The sequence below is a fragment of the Centrocercus urophasianus genome, unplaced genomic scaffold (genome assembly GCF_019232065.1).
Source record: "Centrocercus urophasianus isolate 14NV4802_14NV808 unplaced genomic scaffold, USGS_Curo_1.0 seq_26, whole genome shotgun sequence".
NCBI classification, from domain to species: domain Eukaryota; kingdom Metazoa; phylum Chordata; class Aves; order Galliformes; family Phasianidae; genus Centrocercus; species Centrocercus urophasianus.
In genome coordinates, this window is record NW_024884822.1 from 14,504,178 (window position 1) to 14,524,965 (window position 20,788).

General features: G+C 49.5%; 1 protein-coding gene across 5 annotated transcripts in view; it reads right to left on the reverse strand.

Annotated features, from left to right (window-relative positions):
* Positions 1-347: 347 nt before the first annotated feature.
* ACSL6 (acyl-CoA synthetase long chain family member 6) overlaps positions 348-20,788 on the reverse strand; it is a 69,726-nt gene continuing 49,285 nt past the window's right edge. For 4 of the 5 annotated variants that reach the window (XM_042826408.1, XM_042826409.1, XM_042826407.1 and 1 more), the window contains 20 exons: positions 19,456-19,676; positions 18,215-18,329; positions 17,403-17,467; positions 17,085-17,186; positions 16,874-16,973; positions 16,291-16,469; positions 15,823-15,855; positions 14,665-14,716; positions 11,447-11,520; positions 9,134-9,211; positions 7,312-7,446; positions 6,871-7,005; positions 5,586-5,681; positions 4,616-4,688; positions 4,377-4,465; positions 3,684-3,800; positions 3,297-3,440; positions 3,050-3,151; positions 2,659-2,730; positions 348-1,899 (listed from right to left, as the gene is read on the reverse strand). In XM_042826408.1, the coding sequence (XP_042682342.1) occupies positions 1,759-1,899; positions 2,659-2,730; positions 3,050-3,151; positions 3,297-3,440; positions 3,684-3,800; positions 4,377-4,465; positions 4,616-4,688; positions 5,586-5,681; positions 6,871-7,005; positions 7,312-7,446; positions 9,134-9,211; positions 11,447-11,520; positions 14,665-14,716; positions 15,823-15,855; positions 16,291-16,469; positions 16,874-16,973; positions 17,085-17,186; positions 17,403-17,467; positions 18,215-18,329; positions 19,456-19,650 (2,097 nt within the window). In that variant the 5' untranslated portion in view covers positions 19,651-19,676 and the 3' untranslated portion in view covers positions 348-1,758. Of the gene's footprint in view, positions 1,900-2,658; positions 2,731-3,049; positions 3,152-3,296; positions 3,441-3,683; positions 3,801-4,376; positions 4,466-4,615; positions 4,689-5,585; positions 5,682-6,870; positions 7,006-7,311; positions 7,447-9,133; positions 9,212-9,267; positions 9,346-11,446; positions 11,521-14,664; positions 14,717-15,822; positions 15,856-16,290; positions 16,470-16,873; positions 16,974-17,084; positions 17,187-17,402; positions 17,468-18,214; positions 18,330-19,455; positions 19,677-20,788 lie in introns of those variants that run through there. The other variant, XM_042826411.1, reaches the window with a different exon arrangement.

The following is a 20,788-nucleotide window of genomic DNA, read 5'->3' on the forward strand; positions in this document are numbered from 1 at the left end:
CCTCGTTCTGTGCGTGAGTGATTATGCTAACAATTTCCTTTCTCTTTGTTCTGAAATTACTGCCATAAATCAGCCTATGTGTAAAACTAACCCATTAATTCAATTTATTTAATTTTTAAAGCGTGCAATGGGATTTCAGAGGGGAAATGAGAGAGACGTTGGATTAATAATTTATCTTTTAGTTTCAGGAGTCTACAGTGGCTTCCAGTCTAAGGGAGAATCATAGAATGGCCTGGGTTGAAAAGGCCCACAATGCTTATCCAGCTCCAACCCCCTGCTGTGTGCAGGTCACCAACCAGCAGCCCAGGCTGCCCAGAGCCACATCCAGCCTGGCCTTGAATGCCTGCAGGGATGGGGCATCCACAGCCTCCTTGGGCAACCTGTGCCAGTGCCTCACCACCCTCTGGTGAAAAACGTGTGCCTTTGCTGCCCTAGCAAGAGAGGTCTAGCAGACAGAGCCCCATGGTGCTGGTGCAGCACACGGCAGCTGGTAATGCACAGAGATGGATGTAGGGCCAGGTTCAGCGGTCCCAGTGCTCACACTCCCTGATCTCATGACTTCTCACTGCTTTGCACTGTGCTTTTGTTGGCAGTTTGCTCTCCAGCCTCCATTCCTGGCCCCTTCCAATGGCTCCTCATGGATCCCGTATTTCCTTCCAAAACTTGCTGCTTATTGCAGAGAGGTCAATGCAGGTGATAAGTGGATCCAAGCGTCTGCACGTGGAAGTGCTTTCCTAGCACCCACATCCAATGCATTTCCCCTCAACATTTTGGGGCCAGAATTGTCCACATGGCCACATGGAGCAACATTTCCTCCTCTTCTCCAGCATGGCTGCATCCCAGGCCAGCTGTTCTCCAGACAAGACCCACATTGCCCAGCTCTGCTCACACCACATGCTCCAAAATGGAACCAGCCCAACCAGGCTGCAAAGTAATAAACCAAGGACCAGACACAGGTGACTCTCATGCAGGCCTTGCTTTGCTGTGCTGCAGCATCCCTGGGGCTCTGGGCTGCCTGAAATGGCCGTGCAGGAGGTGCTGGGCTCAGCTGGAGGGGGCTGGGGGCTCCTGCCCTGCAGCACTGCCAACACGTTGTTGGGATCCCAAGCAGCGGTTGTCCATCAGGTGTCACACACTGAGAGGCCTGCTGAGCACAAGTACCAGGAGATTTGTTCTTGTTTCGATTCTGGCTGTTAGGTTGTTAGTGATTAAGTCAAACTGATGGAATTTACATCCTGGAAAATATAAAAACTATCACTTAATATACAAACCGATATCCAGCTCAGAGTTACAGACCACAGAACACAGGCTTTCACCGTCAGTCGCCGATAGCTTGAGGTAGACCACAGTACTGATTTATCCACAATTTCAGTCTCTGACGTGTAGGTTATTTACAATCAAATATCAACAGACATATCTGAAACTTTCCCCAGTTTAGTCTTGAAATGCTCATAGTCATTAATAAGTTTCCGTAATTTCCTCAGTCATGGATTGAAATTGCTGTATATTTTGTGGCAATTTAGCATAATTCTTGATGGTGCCCTGCTGTGTCCATAGAATAAAACTGATATCAAACCCGATGAAAAACAGAAGGAAAAGGGAAATGGTGGTTAGTGGTGAAATCCTAAAACAAGAAAAGGCTCAGACGCAAGATTCAGATGCTCATCCGCTTCAGCTGTGTCATTCTGGCTCTGTAGTTTTGAGCATTATCCTAATATTGCTACAAAGTCCGTTACTCAGGAGGTTCTTCCCGTGGTTTCAGATGGAGATGCTGGAATATAGCTCTTGTATCTGTTTTTTGAAGTAATCTCTCAGTTCTGGTCTCTTAGCCTTTAACGTTGGCGTCAACAAACCGTTCTGTACTGAGAACATGTCGGAGTGGATGTAAATGGCTTTGACCTGGAATGAGGAAAGGGACACATCTGTAGCAGAGACCTCAGTCGCTATGCACGACTCTAGGTGTGCACGTGGACCTCTATTTCTGCATGAAACCAAAGGTGGTGAAGACCACAGCAGGAGCAAACCAGACATGACCACGGGTAAATGTGCACTGCAAACTCTTGCTTTTCATTTCTGAACTCGATTCTTTTTAATATAGGTTCATTTTCATGCACAGTGGGGAAATGAAGAATAGCAAGTCTCTGCTTAATGCTGCTTCTGCTTCACTCAGATGTGGGGAATTGTTCACTGGAGCTACCACCCAGAAACAGACTGTGTGAGAGGAAATATGAGAGTAAAAGCCCCTTGCTAGCTATACGTAATGATTGGGAAGTTCATTATTTTAAGAGAAATAAGTATTTTATATTATAAAAACTGTTTTTAATGTGCTTTTAGAGCTCTGTTCTTCATTACTGATTTCAGATCTCTCCCCCTGAGGTGCTTCTATGCACAAGCAACAGAAAAGGACCAGTGCATGGGCTGGAAATAAGACAGCAGCTTGCCCTATGTTGGTTATAAGAGTGGCAGTTTGAGCCCCAGTTCCTTGCAGTGCCTTCAAGGAAAGAGCCAGTTTTCAAAGCATCCATCTTGAACCCTGATATCGGACTGCAGACGTCACCCACACCCCACGAGGACATGCAGTATACTGAATGCTAACAAATCCCTGCTCAGTGTAGGCAGACCAAGGCCAAAGTGGCCACAATTAATTGTTTCATTTACCTGCTCAAAGGAATGAAGCCCGCTCTCCTTCCCTAACCGTACCATGTCTTCCATTATTGCTTTCTGCAGTTCCTGGGTTAAAACACACACATCCACCATGAAATACCACAAACCTTACACACAATTAACATCACTGTTCATCACGAGCACACACATTTCAGAGATAAGTTCAAGCTCCCTGTGGACAGTTCGTAATTAGCAATTATTCTAACGAAGAAAGGCACAAATGCTAACAGTACAGGAGGTCATGCTAACGCTTTAGGACAGGCACAACACTGAGTGCTGCTGGTTCAACCATCACTCTGACCTCAGTGAGCAGATGGTCCTTGCCCAGAGAAGGGACATCACCCCACCTCAACACAGCGACTGCAGAGCAGGTGCAACAACCAACCTTATTTCTACACAGCTCCTCATACGTTCCATCAAACCCTCTCTTCTTTGCCCAGCCTGGCATCACTTCGGCATCCGGCACCACGATTCCCACCAGGAAGGCCTGCAGGGAGAGCAGAAGGGTCAGACAAAGGCTTAATGCTCTGCACCAAATGCACTGTCAGGCTGATGGGATTTTATCACTTCTTGCCCAATTAGGTCAGGAATTCACCAACGCGCTGCAGCATGTTCTGGTGGCCCTGCTGTACCTGCAGGCTGTCTCCATGGACGTAGATCTGGGCCACGGGGTCACTGCGGATGTAGATGTTCTCTATCTTCTCTGGTGCAATGTATTCTCCCTGAGCAAGCTTAAATATATGCTTTTTCCGATCGATGATTTTGAGTGTCCCATTCTGTTAGGAGAAAGAAGTGAGAGTTCCCAGAGAGGTTATTTAACCACAGCAGCTCAGCCAGTCCACTCTAAATACAACAGCTTACATGGCCAGAAAGCGCCTCACTGAACGTCTGAGTTTCTTCTGCCAAAATTCAGCTTAATCTTTACTAAGGATAGATCTGCTTGGAAGGTCACATGCAGAACTCGAGTACGTGCATGGGACAGCACAGCTGACACAGGCACCACTCATCTGGATACGTACAGGTAGCCACTTCCCAATGTCTCCGGTGTGCAGCCAGCCCTCCTGGTCCAGTGCTTCACTTGTCCTCTCCTCATCTTTCAAATAACCCTTAAAAACGTTTGGTCCTTTCACGCATATCTGCAAAGCAGGTCGGGATGCTATTCAGTTACATCATTATTCTGCTGAGGTTACCAGCAAGCTAAACAGTGATTCACTGACGTATGCTGAAGGTTGATTTTGTGACTATGACCCATGCAAGTAAAATATATTGAGCTATAATTTCTTTCTTATTTATTTTTGGAATTTTTCAAACAAAGGATGTATGAAGGAAGAAATACAAAACCCACTGGCTTCATGTTGACTTTCATTCTGCTTGCAGTTTAAAAGCAAAAAAAAAAAAGTGATTTCAATAAGTTTGATTTCTACCCAATACAGAAATGACAGCAATGGAGAAATCACAGTAATTCAGCTCCATAGCCAAACTAATTAACTCAGCCTTAGCTTTTGAAGTAATCAGGCGTGGCATTGGCTGGCAGTGCTGCCACAGCCCCTTGTTAACAATGCTTCACTGCTCTGTTAGTGAACTGATGCTTTCTTTCCCTGATGGCTGTATTAAATAAACTCGTGCACCTCAAAGACAAACAATGCTTCTATAGCTATAACTTAGTCCAATGTCCACTAACAAGAGTTTTATATTAAAATGTGAGTTCCTACCTCTCCTTCTCCTTTAGAAGCAAAGTAATTCAGCTCCTCCACGTCCTTCAGCCTGATTAAATTGCAGGGCAAAGGGGCTCCCACATGACCTGGCAATTAAAGTTGGCAGCTCGTTTGTCCGCTCTCTTACAAACAATAATTGGCATTTTGTTATTAGTTGCGTGGCTGCAGATACGCTTGGCCTTCCTGTAGGAATTCAGTCTGCTGAAATAACGTGGAAAAGGAAGAAAACCCATTACCTGAGGTCCAGTCCCCCGGGGTGGTGAAGGTGCAGCCTGCCGTGCACTCCGTCTGCCCATACCCCTCGTACACCTGCCAAAGGAATGGGCACCCTGAGTCAGCACGCACAGCACCTCACTGCTGCAGGGACAGCCCTGCCAGCTGATCCTGTGTGAGCGGCAGGACGGGGCATGGGGACTTTCCCTGGCCCTGCAGAACTACCTTTCCTATGAGTCACAATGTTATGGAGAGCTGAAAACAGCGAGCAGACAAGCCCAGCAGTTTGCTTTTGAGTCTAGCAGGATGTTACTTGGCAGGAGGAAGTGGTCAGTGGGAAAAAAAAGTGGTATTTTGGGGGGACATTCTGAAAATTTACAAGTTTTTTTTTTTTTTACATTTAATTTTAAGCTCTCGAATGAGGCTTTGTAATTGTCCTGGACTTCCTGGTCAGAGTGAAGAAACTCTCCAGTAAGGGTGGAGATCTGAAGTGCCATGCCTGCAGGTCAGGCTTCTGACACATCTATACATGGAATAAAAGTTGTGTAATAAATGACACACGCTTAATGGCTTCAAGTTGCTGCAGGGCAGGTTCAGGTTGGCTATTAGGAACAATTTATTCTTGAAAGAGCAGTCAGGCATTGGCACAGCTGCCCAGGGAGTCACCATCCCTGGAGGTGTTCCAGAACCATGGGGATGTGGCACTGAAGGCCAGTGGGCGCAGTGGGGTGGGCTGGCACTGGGCCTGGGGATCTGAGAGGTCTTTTCCAACCTTAATGATTCTACAATCCTATAGTTGGACTTGATGATCTTTTAGGCCTTTTCTAACCTTAATGACTGTGGTTTTAAGAGCTAAGACACGTAGGATGTCTCAGCAGCTCCTGGTGCCCGAGGTCAACCCTTGTCCCCACCATGGGGACGCTGGGTGCCCACAGGCCCTGCTGCTGCCACGGATGCCCCATACGCAGTCCCAGCGCCCTGCCCTTGGCTCACCTGGCAACCCAGGGCAGCCCGCAGGAAGCCCAGGACAGTTGGAGAGGCTGGGGCAGCACCCGTCACGATCATGCGGACGCACCCACCAAGGCTCGCCTGCAGGACAGCACCAGAAAACAGAAGGGAACAGCATGGATCAGTACAGACGGCACGAATTGTGCGTGTTTCGTACGCAGAGCTTGCACTGAATGGCCTCACTTCTGTTCCCTCTAGAACAGCCAGCTGTACTACGGAAATGTGAACTGACCCCGAGTCTTGCCTTAGGAACAAGACCCAGCTAAATCTTGGAAGCAGACTGTGCCCCTCCTGGGCAGAAATGATGCCCAAGGCACAGCTCTGCTCCATCGCATCCATTCCACATCCTCTTGCAGCACTTCTAAGGTGAGGTAATCCTGGGGAAGAATCAGTCTCTTCCCCACTGCTTTTTTGCTGTGCTTGCTGGCACCTTTTTGTGAACAGGCTCCCAAGCAACCCAAAGCAATGCCACCCTTTTTTAAGGACAGATGACCCTGCACATACTTTAGGGGGCACTACAGCATTCCTGTGCTGCTTCCTGCCCACCTCCCTTCATTTCATTTTTCACTCCTTGAAAGCAAAAAGGAACGAGCACAGAGCTGCCCCTGCCCAGCCCCATGGAAGGCACTGCCAGTTCCTCTGGTTATAAATGAGGCAGTGTGCCTCCAAATAAGTTATCCAATTAAAAAATGAAGTAATCAGAGCCTTCTACAGCAGCACGGTGCCTGGAAAGCCTGGTGTAAAGCCACTTTAATCTGCTTTATTACCCAGGGGATGCGTGGCACATGGCAGTGCACCTCTTATTAAATCAAGATTCACATTTGCATTTTGCTCTACTGGCTTTTGCTCGCTCTTGCTTTCCTTCAGAAAACATCAGCTTTGAGTTTGCCTGAGTGAAAACCAACCCTGAGAGCAATCATTATCTGTGAAGGAACTGCAGAGCATTAAAGTCTCTTCTATCCCTTATTCCTCTTCTCTCCTAGTGACTCCCACCCAGAACTCTACGCCCTCTGTGCTGCCGAGCCCATTGGGCCAGATAGGTGTGATGAGCATAGATACAAATAGAAAAGCAGCAGAAGTGAATGCAATGACAAACTGTGCTCCGTTTCCTTTTCCTATTCGGTTTTTCAGTCTCCCATTCACTGGTGAGCAGCAATTGGCTGCAGTATGGTGGTCAGACGGGCAGACTGTGCAGACTTCAGGGAGCACAGGTTGCTACTAGAAGAAATGACAGTTCTCTGACCTTAGAGTCGCTTTTTAAACCCCATACCTGTATTTTGTTAAAGAAGAGCCTGTCCCACAGGCTGTCGTTTCTGATGATGCCGTTTCGAACCTCAGCCTTTTTCCGCCTGGCGGCAAACTCCAGCACCCAGCGCTTCAGGGAGGTGTCTGCCTGGCTGAAGATCTGCAGCAGGGAGAGCAGAGTGGGTCGGGTGAGCCTGGGGAGGGTCTGGGGCTCACAACTCCAGCCATCAACCCAATGCACAGCCTGCTGCCAAATCACAGCCCTCAGTGCCACCAACAGCACTGCGCACCTGTAGCTGTGCGGCTCAGCTGGGGCACAGGGATGGCAGCAACGCAGCTGAGTGATTATGCCTCAGTGCAGAAAGGGTGCAAGGCAGGAGGGAGAAAAGAAGGAATTTTTTTGGATATAATCTGGAGGGGGGGACAGAATCCTCGTCATAGCAAAAAGCAAAGCCACGAGGCTCACCTTGTCGTACATCCTGTTCAGCAGGCGCGGCACAACAGGGAAGATGGTGGGACGCAGCGCCTTCATGTCATCAGACAGCAGGCGGATGTCACCTTGGAAGAAGCCAATTCGCCCTCCGTGGCAATACACTACAGACTGATGGAGAGGAAAACGACCAAGTCAGACCTCTTTGCTTTTAACCCCCGGGGCAGAGCATCCCTCCTACACACAGAAATGCCTCCCCCGAAATTTCGCTCTCCAGTATGGCAACAATGGTGATTTGAAAAGATCTATCCACACAAAGGTTAGTTTCGCACAGAGCAGAAGTGCACGGATGGTTGTTGGCATTTTCAGAACTGGGAACTCAGCATCCACCAAATTTGCCACTTTCTGGAAGAACGAGGAGCTGCTGCCAGGGTAAAAGCCTGGAGTTGGGCTCTGCACGCTGCGAAACATGCTGATGGTTTTTAGATGTTAATACTTTAGTTTTGTTTAAGCATAACGGTACAGACTACGTTAGCAATACAGTGCCTGATCCTGTATCCCAGAAACTCCTCTTCAGAGACACTTTGATTGCCTGGAAAGTTCAGAAGCTCCAGAAGCTTCAGAAATAAGCTTGCGTTTGTTTTGGAAGGATGTTTTTGGAAAACAAACGGGCTGCTTTGCATCAGATGAGGGAAGAGCTGACGTGCAGCAGAGCTGTGATGTGCCAGCAGCAGGGCAGCCAGCAGCCACCTCGCTGGAGCTGGAATTGCACCGCTGTGCCATCACTGCAGGCTCACTGAGAACTGCAAATGGTGACCTCTGTGGGTACATTCCAATGGGACGGTTCTACTCTGAAGTCTAAAATTCTATTCTGAAGCACTTCTAGCTCTAAAGAACATACCTATACAACTTCAACTGCAAGTCCCAGGAGTTACTGATGTGGGCTAAAACTGGGGAGCACAGCGTTTGTCGCTTGGAATAATTTGGGGGATGATTTTAAGCTCTTTAGAAAATTCTTTGCTTGAAGGAGTGTTTTCAGCAGGAGTTTAACCTGAGCATTCCTCATACCGTGTGCTTTGGAGCTGCTCCTATCAGCGCAGCAGCAATGAGACTATTCAAAAGATTCTCTATTCCTGCCCAGGCAGATGGTTTTGTAATAATTATGTCCTCATTAGCAGCAAAGTGCTTTGCCTGAGCAGCACTGGCACACTGACCCACGTGCCTTCTAGGGTTCAACTGACAAGCAAGGATACGCTGGGTTGTAATTCTCCAAATCTTTCATGGGCTTTCAGTTCCAATTTGCAAGTGCTTTAACAGGGCTGAGTGCATTATTTCTGGCACGCTCCTAAGAAGGGGAGGCCTGTGCCTGGCTGTCCATCCAATTTCATCGTCATCAGCACTGGGAAGGTGTTGGGCTGCAGCTGATCCCAGACCTACTCCTCGTGCACACAATCACTTCTTAGCTCCCACATTTCCAGGCTGGGAGAGCACTTTATCACAAATCATCACCTGATTTCCCAGAAGGGATGTATGAGCCCTCTCTGCATGCTGCCGTGAGCTGCTATGTGCAGGGGATGCAGCCCATGCCCAGAGCATGATGCCCAGTGCTGTGCTGGCTCAGCTCCCTGCTGAGTTCTGCATATTTCTGCATCAGAAGGATTTGAGCTGATGAAAATAACAGTGCAGAATTGCCTTTGCTCCCATTATTGCTATCCCCCGAGCGTGACCCGGCGCCCTTGAGGAGTGCAGGTGTTTTAGTGCTACGCGGTGTCGGCGGGTATTTAGTATTTTATTCATTTTATTTCTTTTGGTGTGGAAAAAAAAGAAAAGGCTATTTCCACTGCCGCCAGGACCTTACCTGTACCATTCGCTCAAACATGTGTGCTAAAGGCAAATAGGAAATGTGAACATCCTCACAAGTAGGAGACCACTGACTCTGGAAGAAAGCAGAAGGGGCCCCACGAGGCCACGTCAGTTGGGGCAGGAGCTTACCTGGATCACTCTCTCAAACATGTGAGCCAGAGGCAGGAAGGAGATGAGCACATCGTCCTGTCTCGGAAAGATCACTTTCTGCAGGTGGAGGGCATGGGAGACAGAAAGGAAAGAAACACTGACAGGAAGACAACAAGAGAGTCATAAAACGGTAAAAAGAAAAACGGCACCAAGAGGAACAAAAGGGGAAAGATCATCGAGAGAGGAAGGGAGCAGCGCACGAGGTGAAGCGTTAGGGCCACAGCAGTGATGGAGCTGCGTTAGTGGGAGGAGAACAGAGCACGGAGATGGACACAAAGCGCAGTGTGGGCACAATCACAGCTCACGGTTATTGCTTTCCCTTTGGTTAAGCTTTGATTTGGGTCGGGGGACGTGGCATCACTTAGCTTACAGAAATTAATGACTGCTGTTAGTGTTTCCTCATCGTTTTCTTGATTAAAATGGGATTTTCAGTGCATTAGCACTGCCCCACAGACAGGCGCACTGAGGAAAGAAAGGCAACAAATGATGCAAAAATTGAGTGACCAATGTCATTGCTTTGCACCAAGAGCCTTACTTGGTTCATGCCTTTCTGCCTGCATGGTCAGGGGTGCAGCTCACCATAACGCTGTGGATTAGGAAAACGGACAGCTTGATGACCCACCAGCTTGCACCAAGGCCAGAAAACCAATGCAAAGTGAATGCAGCAGTGGTGGCCCCTGACATTGGCAGATACACCCCAGTCTACCTCTATGGCTGTACCAGAACCGCTGCTCCATGGTGGAGGAAATGTGCTCCTTGGGCACACCTCACTGAGCTTCAGCTGCGTGTGCACAGGGAGCCCAAACGTGGGCCTTTCCAGCATCCTACTTTGGATTGTGTCCACCTGAACTAAGCCAGCTGGGCCTGCAGCTCTATTTATACATTAGTTCTAACGGGCTCTGGCGATGTGAAGCCATTGGCACCACCAGCCATGCTGCTTTGTTGTGCTGCTTTAAAAGCCCAGGCACGAAATGATTTCTTTTTAAACAGAACCAAGGTGATGCCATTTAATGGCATTGCAGCCACTGCGGCTAAACAAATTAAATGAAAGCAGTGCCTTGGCAGTTGAGAATAACCTTATAGTAAAGGTCTATGTTAACTTTAAAAAGATGTTAATCTGCTTGGGAAAGTGACTGAACTAAGCCAAAGTGGCACAAAAGTGTGCAAGCAGTGATCTGTGTACCCCTCACTCCAGGTGCTCACACGTTGCTGGCAGATGCCAAGTGCTTGGCACTTTGCTGGATCTGTGCTGCACTCACAGCTCACCCTGCAGTGCCCCAGGACAGAGCACACTCAGCAGCCTGACACCTCAACCCGACACCTTTGGGATTAACACAAGCATCTGCTGTCAGCAAGCACTGAGCCCACAGCCCTGGGTTGCACCACATTCCCCTGAGGTGCCCCCTTCCAAAATAAACTCTGCTGCCCTTTGGAAGCAGCCTCGAGGCATTGGCAGCCACTCGTGCACCCTGCACCCCTGGGGCAGCTCAGCCCTATGGCATGAGCCTGACAGCAACCTGCAGGTGGACAACACTGCAGGGTTGGGGAACTGAGAGCACAGTACTGCCCGCACCAACCCCAGGGCAAACAAGGGCTGTGCTGCAATAAATGGGGCATCCCACATGCATGCTATGGCTTCACAGAACCATCTGTTTGCTACCAACAGAGATTCTTATATTCAGTAAGTACAAGCTGCATGCAATTCTTAATATTATGCTAGAGCAAGTCTGCTTCCTGTACTGCTTCAAAACAAAAGTTGCATGAAATATAATATACACACACTTGGCCAGTGCTGCAGTACAAAACCAAGATATACAGTAATATAAATGAAATTAACCATTCTGATCTTAAAAAATCATATGCTTCCATAGGTAGATATATAGATATTATATGTGTAGAAAGCCTTGTTTAAAGATGCTGCACAGGCATCCCCAGCAGCAGACACTGCTCAGCCCTGCAGGCTCTGCTTGCTGTCCTCACCCCACACCAGTCCATGGGGACAGCACTGCTCCATGGCAGCACCCCATGCCTCACAGAGCCCAGACTGGGAATTGGCCTTCAGGTAAGAGAAACGTGGCTCTCATCAACAGCCCCACATCTCCAGCCCCTGCAGAAGCCCAACCCCATGCACAGTGAGTTTCCCAACCACGGTATTCACCTCTGTCACTTTCAAAAAGCCTGAAAAGTCAGCCACCACGTTCCCGTGTGTCAGCATAGCACCTTTGGGGTTTCCTGCAAGGAAGAACAGAGGGAGAGCTTAAAAGATGAGACAGTGGTTAATTTCCACTTCATTTCATGCTGGAACAGGTTGCTCAAGGAGGCTGTGGATGCCCCATCCCTGCAGGCATTCAAGGCCAGGCTGGATGTGGCTCTGGGCAGCCTGGTCTGCTGGTTGATGACCCTGCACGCAGCAGGGGGTTGGAACCAGATGAGCATTGTGGTCCTTTTCAATCCAGGCCATTCTATGGTTCTACAACTCCAAAAGCTTAAAACCGAGCAAACCAACAGGAAATTGTCCAAATAATATTGTTAAATTATATTTAAAACATTTAATTCTCACACTATGCAGTAGCATCCACCAAAGGCACTTATTGCAATACTCAAAATATAATAAAATGATCCCGTAGGCTCAGCACCACACACATCTTTCCATCAGTGACCCTGAACAATGGTTTCCACCAGGAACAGAGCAGCTGGAATTGTGGATGGCCCTCAAACAGAGCCACCAGAGTGTGTGCCGACAGCTTGGGCTGCACAGAGCACAGGGCTCCATGCAAAGTGCCCTGCCACCTCCTGTCCCAGCCACTTTGCATCGCCCCCAAAGGGTCCATTGCCGAAAAGAGCTGCTGGGAAGGATGCAGGCATCTCTGCTGTGCTGAGCCCTGTGCCCTCACCCAGCTCTCCTATAGGCAAATAAAGGCCCAAACCAAAATAATAATTATTGCACACATTTATTGCGCTAGAACAGGACATTTTGAATACAGCTTATTTTTACCACAAAGTTTGCTCTCAGTGTTCCAAGTGCCTTTGAGTTATTCGGTCCCAAATCCTTACAGCTGGCCGCGGGGGCTGTTGGGATCTCACACATATCCCTCCTTGGTGCTGGCCTCTGCTGATGCTGCTCTGAGGCTCGTGTTTTCACAGCCAGCTGCACACCTGGATCCTGCCCTCAGGAAAACTCCACAAACCAACGCCAGCTGCAAACACATGCCAGCAGCCCAGGCGTTGCTCCTCTGTAGCTGTGTCTGCCCAAGCAGGTTTGCTCAGCCTTGGCGACTGCACAAACAGCTGTGCTCCCCAGCATTGCATAAGCATCTCCATACCCACGGGTGCTCAGGGGGCTCTCTGGGAGATTCCGCAGATGCTGAGACCTCAGACTTCATCAGGAGAAATCCAGTTCAGAGCGAAGCTGTTTGGGCTGGGGGTACCTGTCTCCATTTGTGCTTAGTTCCTCCTGTTGCTACAGGCATCAGCCCAGCAGGAGGAGCGTTCCCTGCTGGGAGTCCTTTCCCAGAGTTACCACTTCTAGAGGAATAGCTCTAGAAGCTCTAGGAATGGCAAAGCTAATTCTTCTTAAAACCCTGTGCCACGCTGTGATGCTGCTCTGCCTTGAATTTCCTCATACAGCAGCACTTCATCCATCCCATGGTGGAAATGCAGCGCAGCAATCCCGTTTTGATAACTGCGGGTGTGGGAGCTTCTCCTTATCTCAGCGCCAGGCTGATGGAGCAATCCACAACAAAGCAGCCTTGCTACGTGGCTCTTCCCACCAGCACCTCCAGCAGTGTCACAGCTGTGTGACCCATGAATGGGAGTGGAGGCACTGCTGGGCTGCTGAGCAGCTCCAGGAAGGGATTCTGATCCAACCAGGAACAGGGGAGTCCTCACGGGGGCAGCAGGCTGTGGTGTGGGAGCAGCCAGCATGCACAACTGTAATGAGATGTTTCATCTGTGTGCTTTGGTCCATCTGTGAGCGCTGCTGATTTCTCAGCAATGCATGGAACGTTTGTCTCGAGCTCGGAGATCTCAGCCTCTCCCTTGTCCCTATGGAGGCACACAGACAGCTGGCCCTGGCAGAGAAAAACAAGTGTTCAAATCCATTTCAAATCCGTTTCTGGTTGTTAGGTCTGTTTTTTTGATAAACTGCTAAAATCACTTCCAACTTTACAATTTCCATGTTACAAACTTGAGAGCAATGATTGCTTTTATGTCACAGAACTGTAACTGAAAACCTTCAGAACTGGAAAAGCCCATGGGAAGTTGTTTCTCGGGAAGAAACTCTCAATCTGGTCATTAGAAATACCCAAACATGGGCTACCCAGAGCCAGCCCTTCTGCCTTCAGAACCAGAAATCTCTGCACTGTGTGGGAGAAAGCCAACCAGTCTGTGACCATGTTTGCAGATAAATAAACAAACTCATTTTCTAATGGAAATAAAGCCTAACTTTGCAATGAAAACCCCAGTACAAGAGGTGCCACTGCCTGGCACAGCCCTCCCCAGGCTCAGCCCCTCATGCTGCAGTTCCAACACTGCTCCTTTCAGCTCCGCACTGAGCTGAGTGCTCCCAAACTCACACATCTGCAAACTCCTTTTAGAGTGAGAAATGATGCAAGAAAACACAACCAAACAGAGCCTTTGGATACCACCTGAGCAGCAAAGGGTTGTCAGTACTGAAAGCTGCTTACCTGTCTGCAGTGTATGTCATCTTCTCGTGCTGGACGATGCTCCTGGGCTGAGCTGGTCACTCTCCCATCACACAGCATCAGTTCCTGCCCACTGGGGAGCTGGGGGTGCTCCAGGCAGCACCAGGTGGTGGGATGAGGTCTCCAGGGCTGCCTGGTGCTTCTTTGCACATTGCCCAAGCACTCCCAGGGCTGCGCTCTGCCCATCGCTTTGTCTGCCTGGGGGACTTTTTGGTGCAGGTTGGGGAGGTTGAGTGTTTGAGGGAAGGAAGGTCCTGCAGGCTACAAGCAAAACAGGCTCTACGAGAGGACTAAGTGCCTGCTTGGGGTATCCTCTGCAGGACAGAGGCACTGGGCATGTCGCTGTGCTTAGGAGGCAGAGCACAGCACTGCAGGCAGGCATTTGTCCCTTTAACGCCTGCAGGAGGTAGGAAGCAACCAGCCAAGTGCTCCGTGTCTGCACTGCAGGACAGGAGCCAGGAACACGGGCAGCTCTGCAGAAAGCTGCTCAGTTGTACTGCCAAAGCGTGAGCCAGGGAAGCCCAGCTCTACAGAAATCTATATACATGAGTACTACAAATACATACAAACACCACTGTCACGACAGTGTAACATTCTATTTGCACATATTGAGATGTTATCAGTAACAATAAACTGTTCTAATAATTCACAGATGAGATGCCAGTTCCTTTACCTGTAGTGCCACTGGTGAAACAGACAATTGAGAGATCTTCTGGCCGGGGAGGCTGGAAGCAGGGGGAAAATATGAAAAATCATATCAGCAAACATGGAAGAGTCAATGGCAGAATGTTGTCATCGTATAAACATAAAGATCAAACCAATTATATTCCAACTCTGCCATAAAAAGCTTTCATTGCCGTTGGCAATTCGCCTTTCATCACATTTCTTCAATTGTCAAGGAGTCCTTCCCTGCTCCATCTGCATTAAGGTGGTGCTGTGCTGCAACAAGGCTCTGATGGAAGATTCGTGTCTCACAATGCATGCCAATACTCCCTGCAGCAAAATAACCCACGCCCTCCTGAAGCTGAAGTACTGCACTGATGGAAGCAAAAGCATTCCTTTGGGTCTGGGAAATTAATCACACAGGTGGCAGGAACAAAGTGTTTGCTTTTCAGATGATATTGCAACACCTTGAAAATTTCCAAATACACTCGTTTGGTTTTATTCCATAAATATATATTTATTGGTGATCATCCAGCCATGTTCTCCCCACTGCACTCAGTAATCGTGCAGGTGCAGTCTGTAGCTCTGGGAAAATGTGGGACAGTTCACTGACTTCCAGATAAGTGCTGAAAGACATTGTTAGCCACAACAGGGCCAATGTCCCCAGGCAGCTGCCAGTCTCATTTCCAGCAGTATCTCCACGTTCTCAGCACCATCATTTGCATCTTTTTGGATCCCCAATGGATAAATCAACACCCTGGAAATTACCAGGCACTTTTGAAAGCTCTGCAGAGGCATGGGAACCCTTGGTGAAAGCATCAGTGCAATCTCAAGAATGGGAATAGTGCCGAGTATTATTTCTGAGTTAAAGAAACCCCACTGCAAAAGCAGTGGTGGTGCCTGGGAAGGCAGTGGAATCAGCATGGCTTAGCACTGGCATTTAATTACTGTCCCATTAACACGTTCAGCGAGAATGAATTATTTCATTTAAGCATCCCAGGCAGAGGGTAGGAAGAAAAGGAAGCACATCTCCAGCTCTTGGCACCGACAGCACCCACTGCTGCCTGCATGGGGAGGGTTGCAGGATGCTGCCCCAGCCCTGCTGCTCCTCTGCCAGGGGAACAACCAGCTGCAGCTCTCAATGGAACAGCAGCATGACAGCACTCACCACAGGCGCGTGTCGGTTCTCCCGGCCACAGTCCTGAAAGAGATTAAAGCAACGAAGGTGATTTCCACCATAATTCATGTGGCACTGCCCACTGGCTAATGATTGCAAACCACTGAGGGAGAGCGTGAGCTGGAGCTGAGGCATTTGTGGCTAGCTCTGAAGTCATCCCTGGTACCCAAAGTTTCTTGGATGTCATTCAGTGTCATTCCTGGATTCAAGCAGTGCCTGGGCTGGGGCTGTTTCATAGAAAGAGGCTTAAATAGCAGCTGGTGCCTTCCTGCAGCAGGGAAGTGTGAAATACCAGCTTTCCTATCAGCAAGGAGATAATGCTACGAGGAACCAAACCGAGCCCTGCATCAACAGCCACGAGCCCCCCACACTGACCCTGCCGTGTAATCTACATGTCCTGGTGGTTCTTACAGCTTCCATGCACAAAGTGTATGAGAATAAGAGAGAGCACAGCCTCACCTCCACCTCCTGCATGCTCTGGATGCGGACCCCGCAGCGCCTTCCCCTGTCCATCAGCTCCTTCTCAAAGGGGTCCATCAGGATGATGGAGCTCAGCCCTGGTGTTTCCTTCTTCTCCACGTGGTCCAACAGCGTCCTGGCTTTGTCAGGCTTGTCACAAATGACTGTGGAAATGTCCGCTGGGAGGAAGCAGACAAACAAGTTGTTTTTGTAACTGTAAATCCGCTTTGATTGAAGGCTGGGTGCTCACACCGTGTCAGTGCTGGTACTTCGGGCTAACAGCAGAGATCCCAGAATGTAACACGTTCTCTTTGAAAATCACTGCAATTTTAGCTAACTGCCGAAAGACTGGCTGACATCAACAATTATTTTAGGACCTACTTCAAAGTACTCAACTTGCACACTATGCACAGCTATAAATCTGGGAGGGAACACGAGGAAATTAATGAGAACTCCCACTGGAGCACAGCAGCTCCATCAAAACCTCTTAAGAGACTTCAGCAGCTGTCCTTTGGGAAGCAGAAGGGGATGAACCTTCCAAGTGACACTGCTGCTTTCTGAGATGATGGTAATTTGGTGGTACCTGTGTTGACGATGTACCGGATGGCTCCAGGACCCAGGGTGTCATAGAGAGGCACCACCACCATGGAGTAGGTGTAGCAGGCCAGCTCAGAAATGATCCACTGCCAGAGGTGAAAAGAAATGGTGGGGGTGGTTTTAACACACTTGGAAAGAAAGCAGTCTCACGAGTCGGGTACATTAGTGAGACATCACCAAGTTAAAATAGACCTCACCTCTGGGCGGTTTTGGGCAAAGACCCCAATGAACTGCTCTGTGGATGGCTTGCAGCCCTGCTGCAGCAGCCCCGAACCCAGAGCTTCTGCTCTTTCAGCCACCTGAAAGTTGGGGAGAAAAAAGCACATCAGAGAGAGGAACAGGAGCAGCAGCAATTGAAGGGAAGACTTAGCTATGCAGAGGGACTCTCAGATTATTGCACCAGCTATGTAAAAACACAATATTTTTTCATTATCTCTAGCTTAGGGTGCTTTTAACTCGAGGAAGAGTGAGAGCAGTGGGAGAAGGGCTCCACAAGGGGTTCAGCTCCAGCTCACCTCTTTGTATGACAGCCACTGGTAGGGCTGCTTGGGCTTCCTGAAGCCCAGGCAGGGGCCGTTCTCTGGAAGACAGAAGCAGAGAAGGCAGGATTAGGGACAGTGCTGGGAACTGATGCCTGACGCTGTGGGGATGCACCCAGACAGCTTTAGGCACAGCCCCCTGCCCTGCCATAAGGTGTAAACTGGATCGATAACTGATAGAGAAGCAGCAACAGGCAGAGAACTCTATTGGGATCTCAGATCTACCCTTAGATCAGCCTCATTTAATATATTCGGAAGTGTTCTGGAAGTGAATAATGCATGATGAGCATCACTGATGCTGCAGAATTCAGGGCATTAAGTTGTCTGCCCGTGGCAGCAAAAAGACCTCGTGATACCAAGAGACTTCACAGTGAAATTCAATGGTATTAAATGCAAAATAATGCACAGTGCTAATCGTAACCTTAATTACAACTCCCCAGTGATTACTTGTAAATCAGTCATTCCGTTATCAGTAAAAGAGATGCTGAAGCTGCTCTGGTTAATTCTGAGCAGGAAGGAGCGAAACAGCATCCAGACCCCAGGGCACCCTTTTGGCCAACCCAGCCTTGCAGGCTCCAAACTCCTTGGCATTCAACATTGACCCACACCACTCTCACTTGGCCTCCCACACCTCACTGGCCTCCTACAATCAGTCCCCCTCCTACACTACTTGGGTTTTAAAAGACTTCTTGTCCTCCCACATTTTTGACTTCTAAAAAATCTTTTGGTGACCGAAATGTTGGCACCTCATTGGGTCTCTCCACTCATCCCATCACCCATGCTCTCACCAGAGATGCTGAACCCCCTCCGGAAGACTTCATACATGGTCCTGGCATCGTCGTAGTAATGGGTCAACAGCTGTGGGCTGTCCCCAATCACCGAGCGGCGTGCCCCATCCAGGCCCTGTGTGACACAACACAGTATGGCAATGGGAAACCACAGCCCAGAGATGAGCACTCGGCCCTGATCATTGCTGGAGGAGGGTGGCTGGCAGTTCCTAAAGAGATTCAAGTTCTAAATCTGCAGATAGCACGGGAGGAAAAAATTGTTGGTTCAAACCATGCTGGGTGAGGGTGAGATGCTGGGTTGGTGGGGATAACGAAGTGGGGACATCCAGGGGAGTGACAGCTCTAGGACATCTCTTCAAGGACACCCAGACCACAGTACAGGCTCCAGACTCAGCCCATCAGGAGATAACAGCAGGAAGATAAAATGGGCTGACACCACAGCCAGACAGATAAAGAGGGAAAAAACAGTGAGGGGCTCCTAATGGCTCCCAGAGATGGGACAGGAAGGACAAACAGGTGCCACCATCACTGTGATCTCCTGCGGACACAGCTGAACTGTAGCAGTGGTGTTGGGTGGAAGGAACAATGGGGACAGTCAGCAGGAAGGCTCTGTAAATCCCCATCCGTATGGGGCTTTGCATTCCTCCCAGCCTTTTAAAAAGTTGTTGGCATCGAAGGCAAGAATATTTTATGTGGAAAAGACTGAAACACTGAGGATTTGAAGATACGAGTTTAAATTGAAACGATTTTCAGAACTATTTCTCCTCCTTGAAATAGAGCAGTTTCATTAAACTTTAAGACCTCTTAAGAGCACGAACATTAATTACTGCTCAGCCTCACAAGAGGATTTGGGTATACTTCTGCACTTCACTGAAAAGTCTGCAGCAGCCACCACTCGGTAACAGACATGAACAAGAGCAGAGGTCTTAGAGCTCTTGTGGGGATGGGTGGTTTCCTTGCAGTGTAAAAACATTCATGTAATACCTGCTGCTGTAATTTTCAGCCCTTGGTAGCTAGGCAAAGCTAAAATCAAGATGGCATTGAAAACAATAAGAGAATAAATGAATAGGCTGGGTTCTAGTTTTTTCACTTTACAGAAAGGACAGATTAACCAACCCCACCACTCTATGATTCCGTCATCTTTAAGGTCCCTTCCGACCCAACCATTCTGTGATCTCCACGAGGAGAATTCAGCCCCTCCCCGGGTACGTGGTGACCCCCAGTGCCCAACCCAGCCTCACCTCGACCTCCTCCGACTGCAGGCGCAGATCACAGGGCGGCTTCACAGCCTTGGGCCGACTGGCAAACCAGTAGGCGACGACGGCGGCGAAGGCACCGATGCCCACCAGCGCGGTGGCAGGCAGGTTGCGGAAGAACTGGCTGAGGTCATCGAACTCGGGGAGCCGCAGGCTCCGCAGGATTTCCTGAGCTTGCATCTTCTCCACGAGCGACACGGTGATTTCTGTAAGAGCCGAAGGAGGGCCTCCTCAGCCGTTGGGAACGCGATGCTCCCCAGCCTCGTGGCCAAGAGATCCTTCATTTGAGAGCAGCATATGTGGGAACGGGATGAGAGAGGAGGCAGCATCCCTACGGCAGTGAGTGGGAGCAGGCAGCTCGCTCCTGAGGGACATCTGAGCATTTGCTTGGCGATGCGGCTGCCAAACCCCATGGTGAGATTTATCTGCTCCAGGCTGAGACGAGCCGTGGGCTCCAGCTATGATCAGAACAGGTTGCAGCATCCCATGGGATGGCAGGATCATCATGCAGCACCAGCCATCAGCCCACAGAGCAGCACGCTGCACAGATACATCCACAACACCGCTCTCCTTCTTTGTGCCAACTTAGAGATTGCTATGGTTTACATCAGGCTAAATTATGGGCAGTTCAAGGCAAAGGGAGTTTCAGGGCATCACTGTAGAGCTTCCTGGAACAACCACCTGGGAGTGCCGGCTGGGGATAAGGCACAGAGGGTATCAGGCACAGGCACTGCAGGGCCCACCCAGCACCACCCAGGCTGGGATGGGACCGCGCCTCGGGGACACATCTTACAGCACAGCAAGGCAGTCCCAGCCCCCCACCTTTGTACCCCATGGCTTTGCAGCTGGTGCACCAACTCCCTGCTCCTGGGTCGCTGGGTGAAGCTGTGCTCGGGGGACTGCATTTAGGTGCTGGGCACACAAGAGGCATCTTAAAAGACATGTGTTTACAGATAGGTCCCGGTATCAGTGCTCTGCCAGGGAGCCTGCAGCAACTGCCAGCCCTGCAGAAGACGAGCCAAGCAGATGCTGCAGGGTGAGTGTTCCAAACAGTTAGGGTTTCCTATTAAGCCCCACGGTGCTATTTGTGATCTTACAAGCAGGCAAGATCTTAACAACAACGTTTTTCTGCAGCAGGAGCTGGGCAGCCCCTTCCCTTTGCTCTCTGGTAGAGCTCCAGCATGCAGAGCCAGGAGAGATGAATGCAGGGGCTTTCCCCAGCCACTGCTCCCCACACAATGGCACCACTGACCTGAGCACAAACTGGCTTTCTTCCTCATGGGAACAGCGTCTGGGGCACACTGCGGGTCAGGACTAG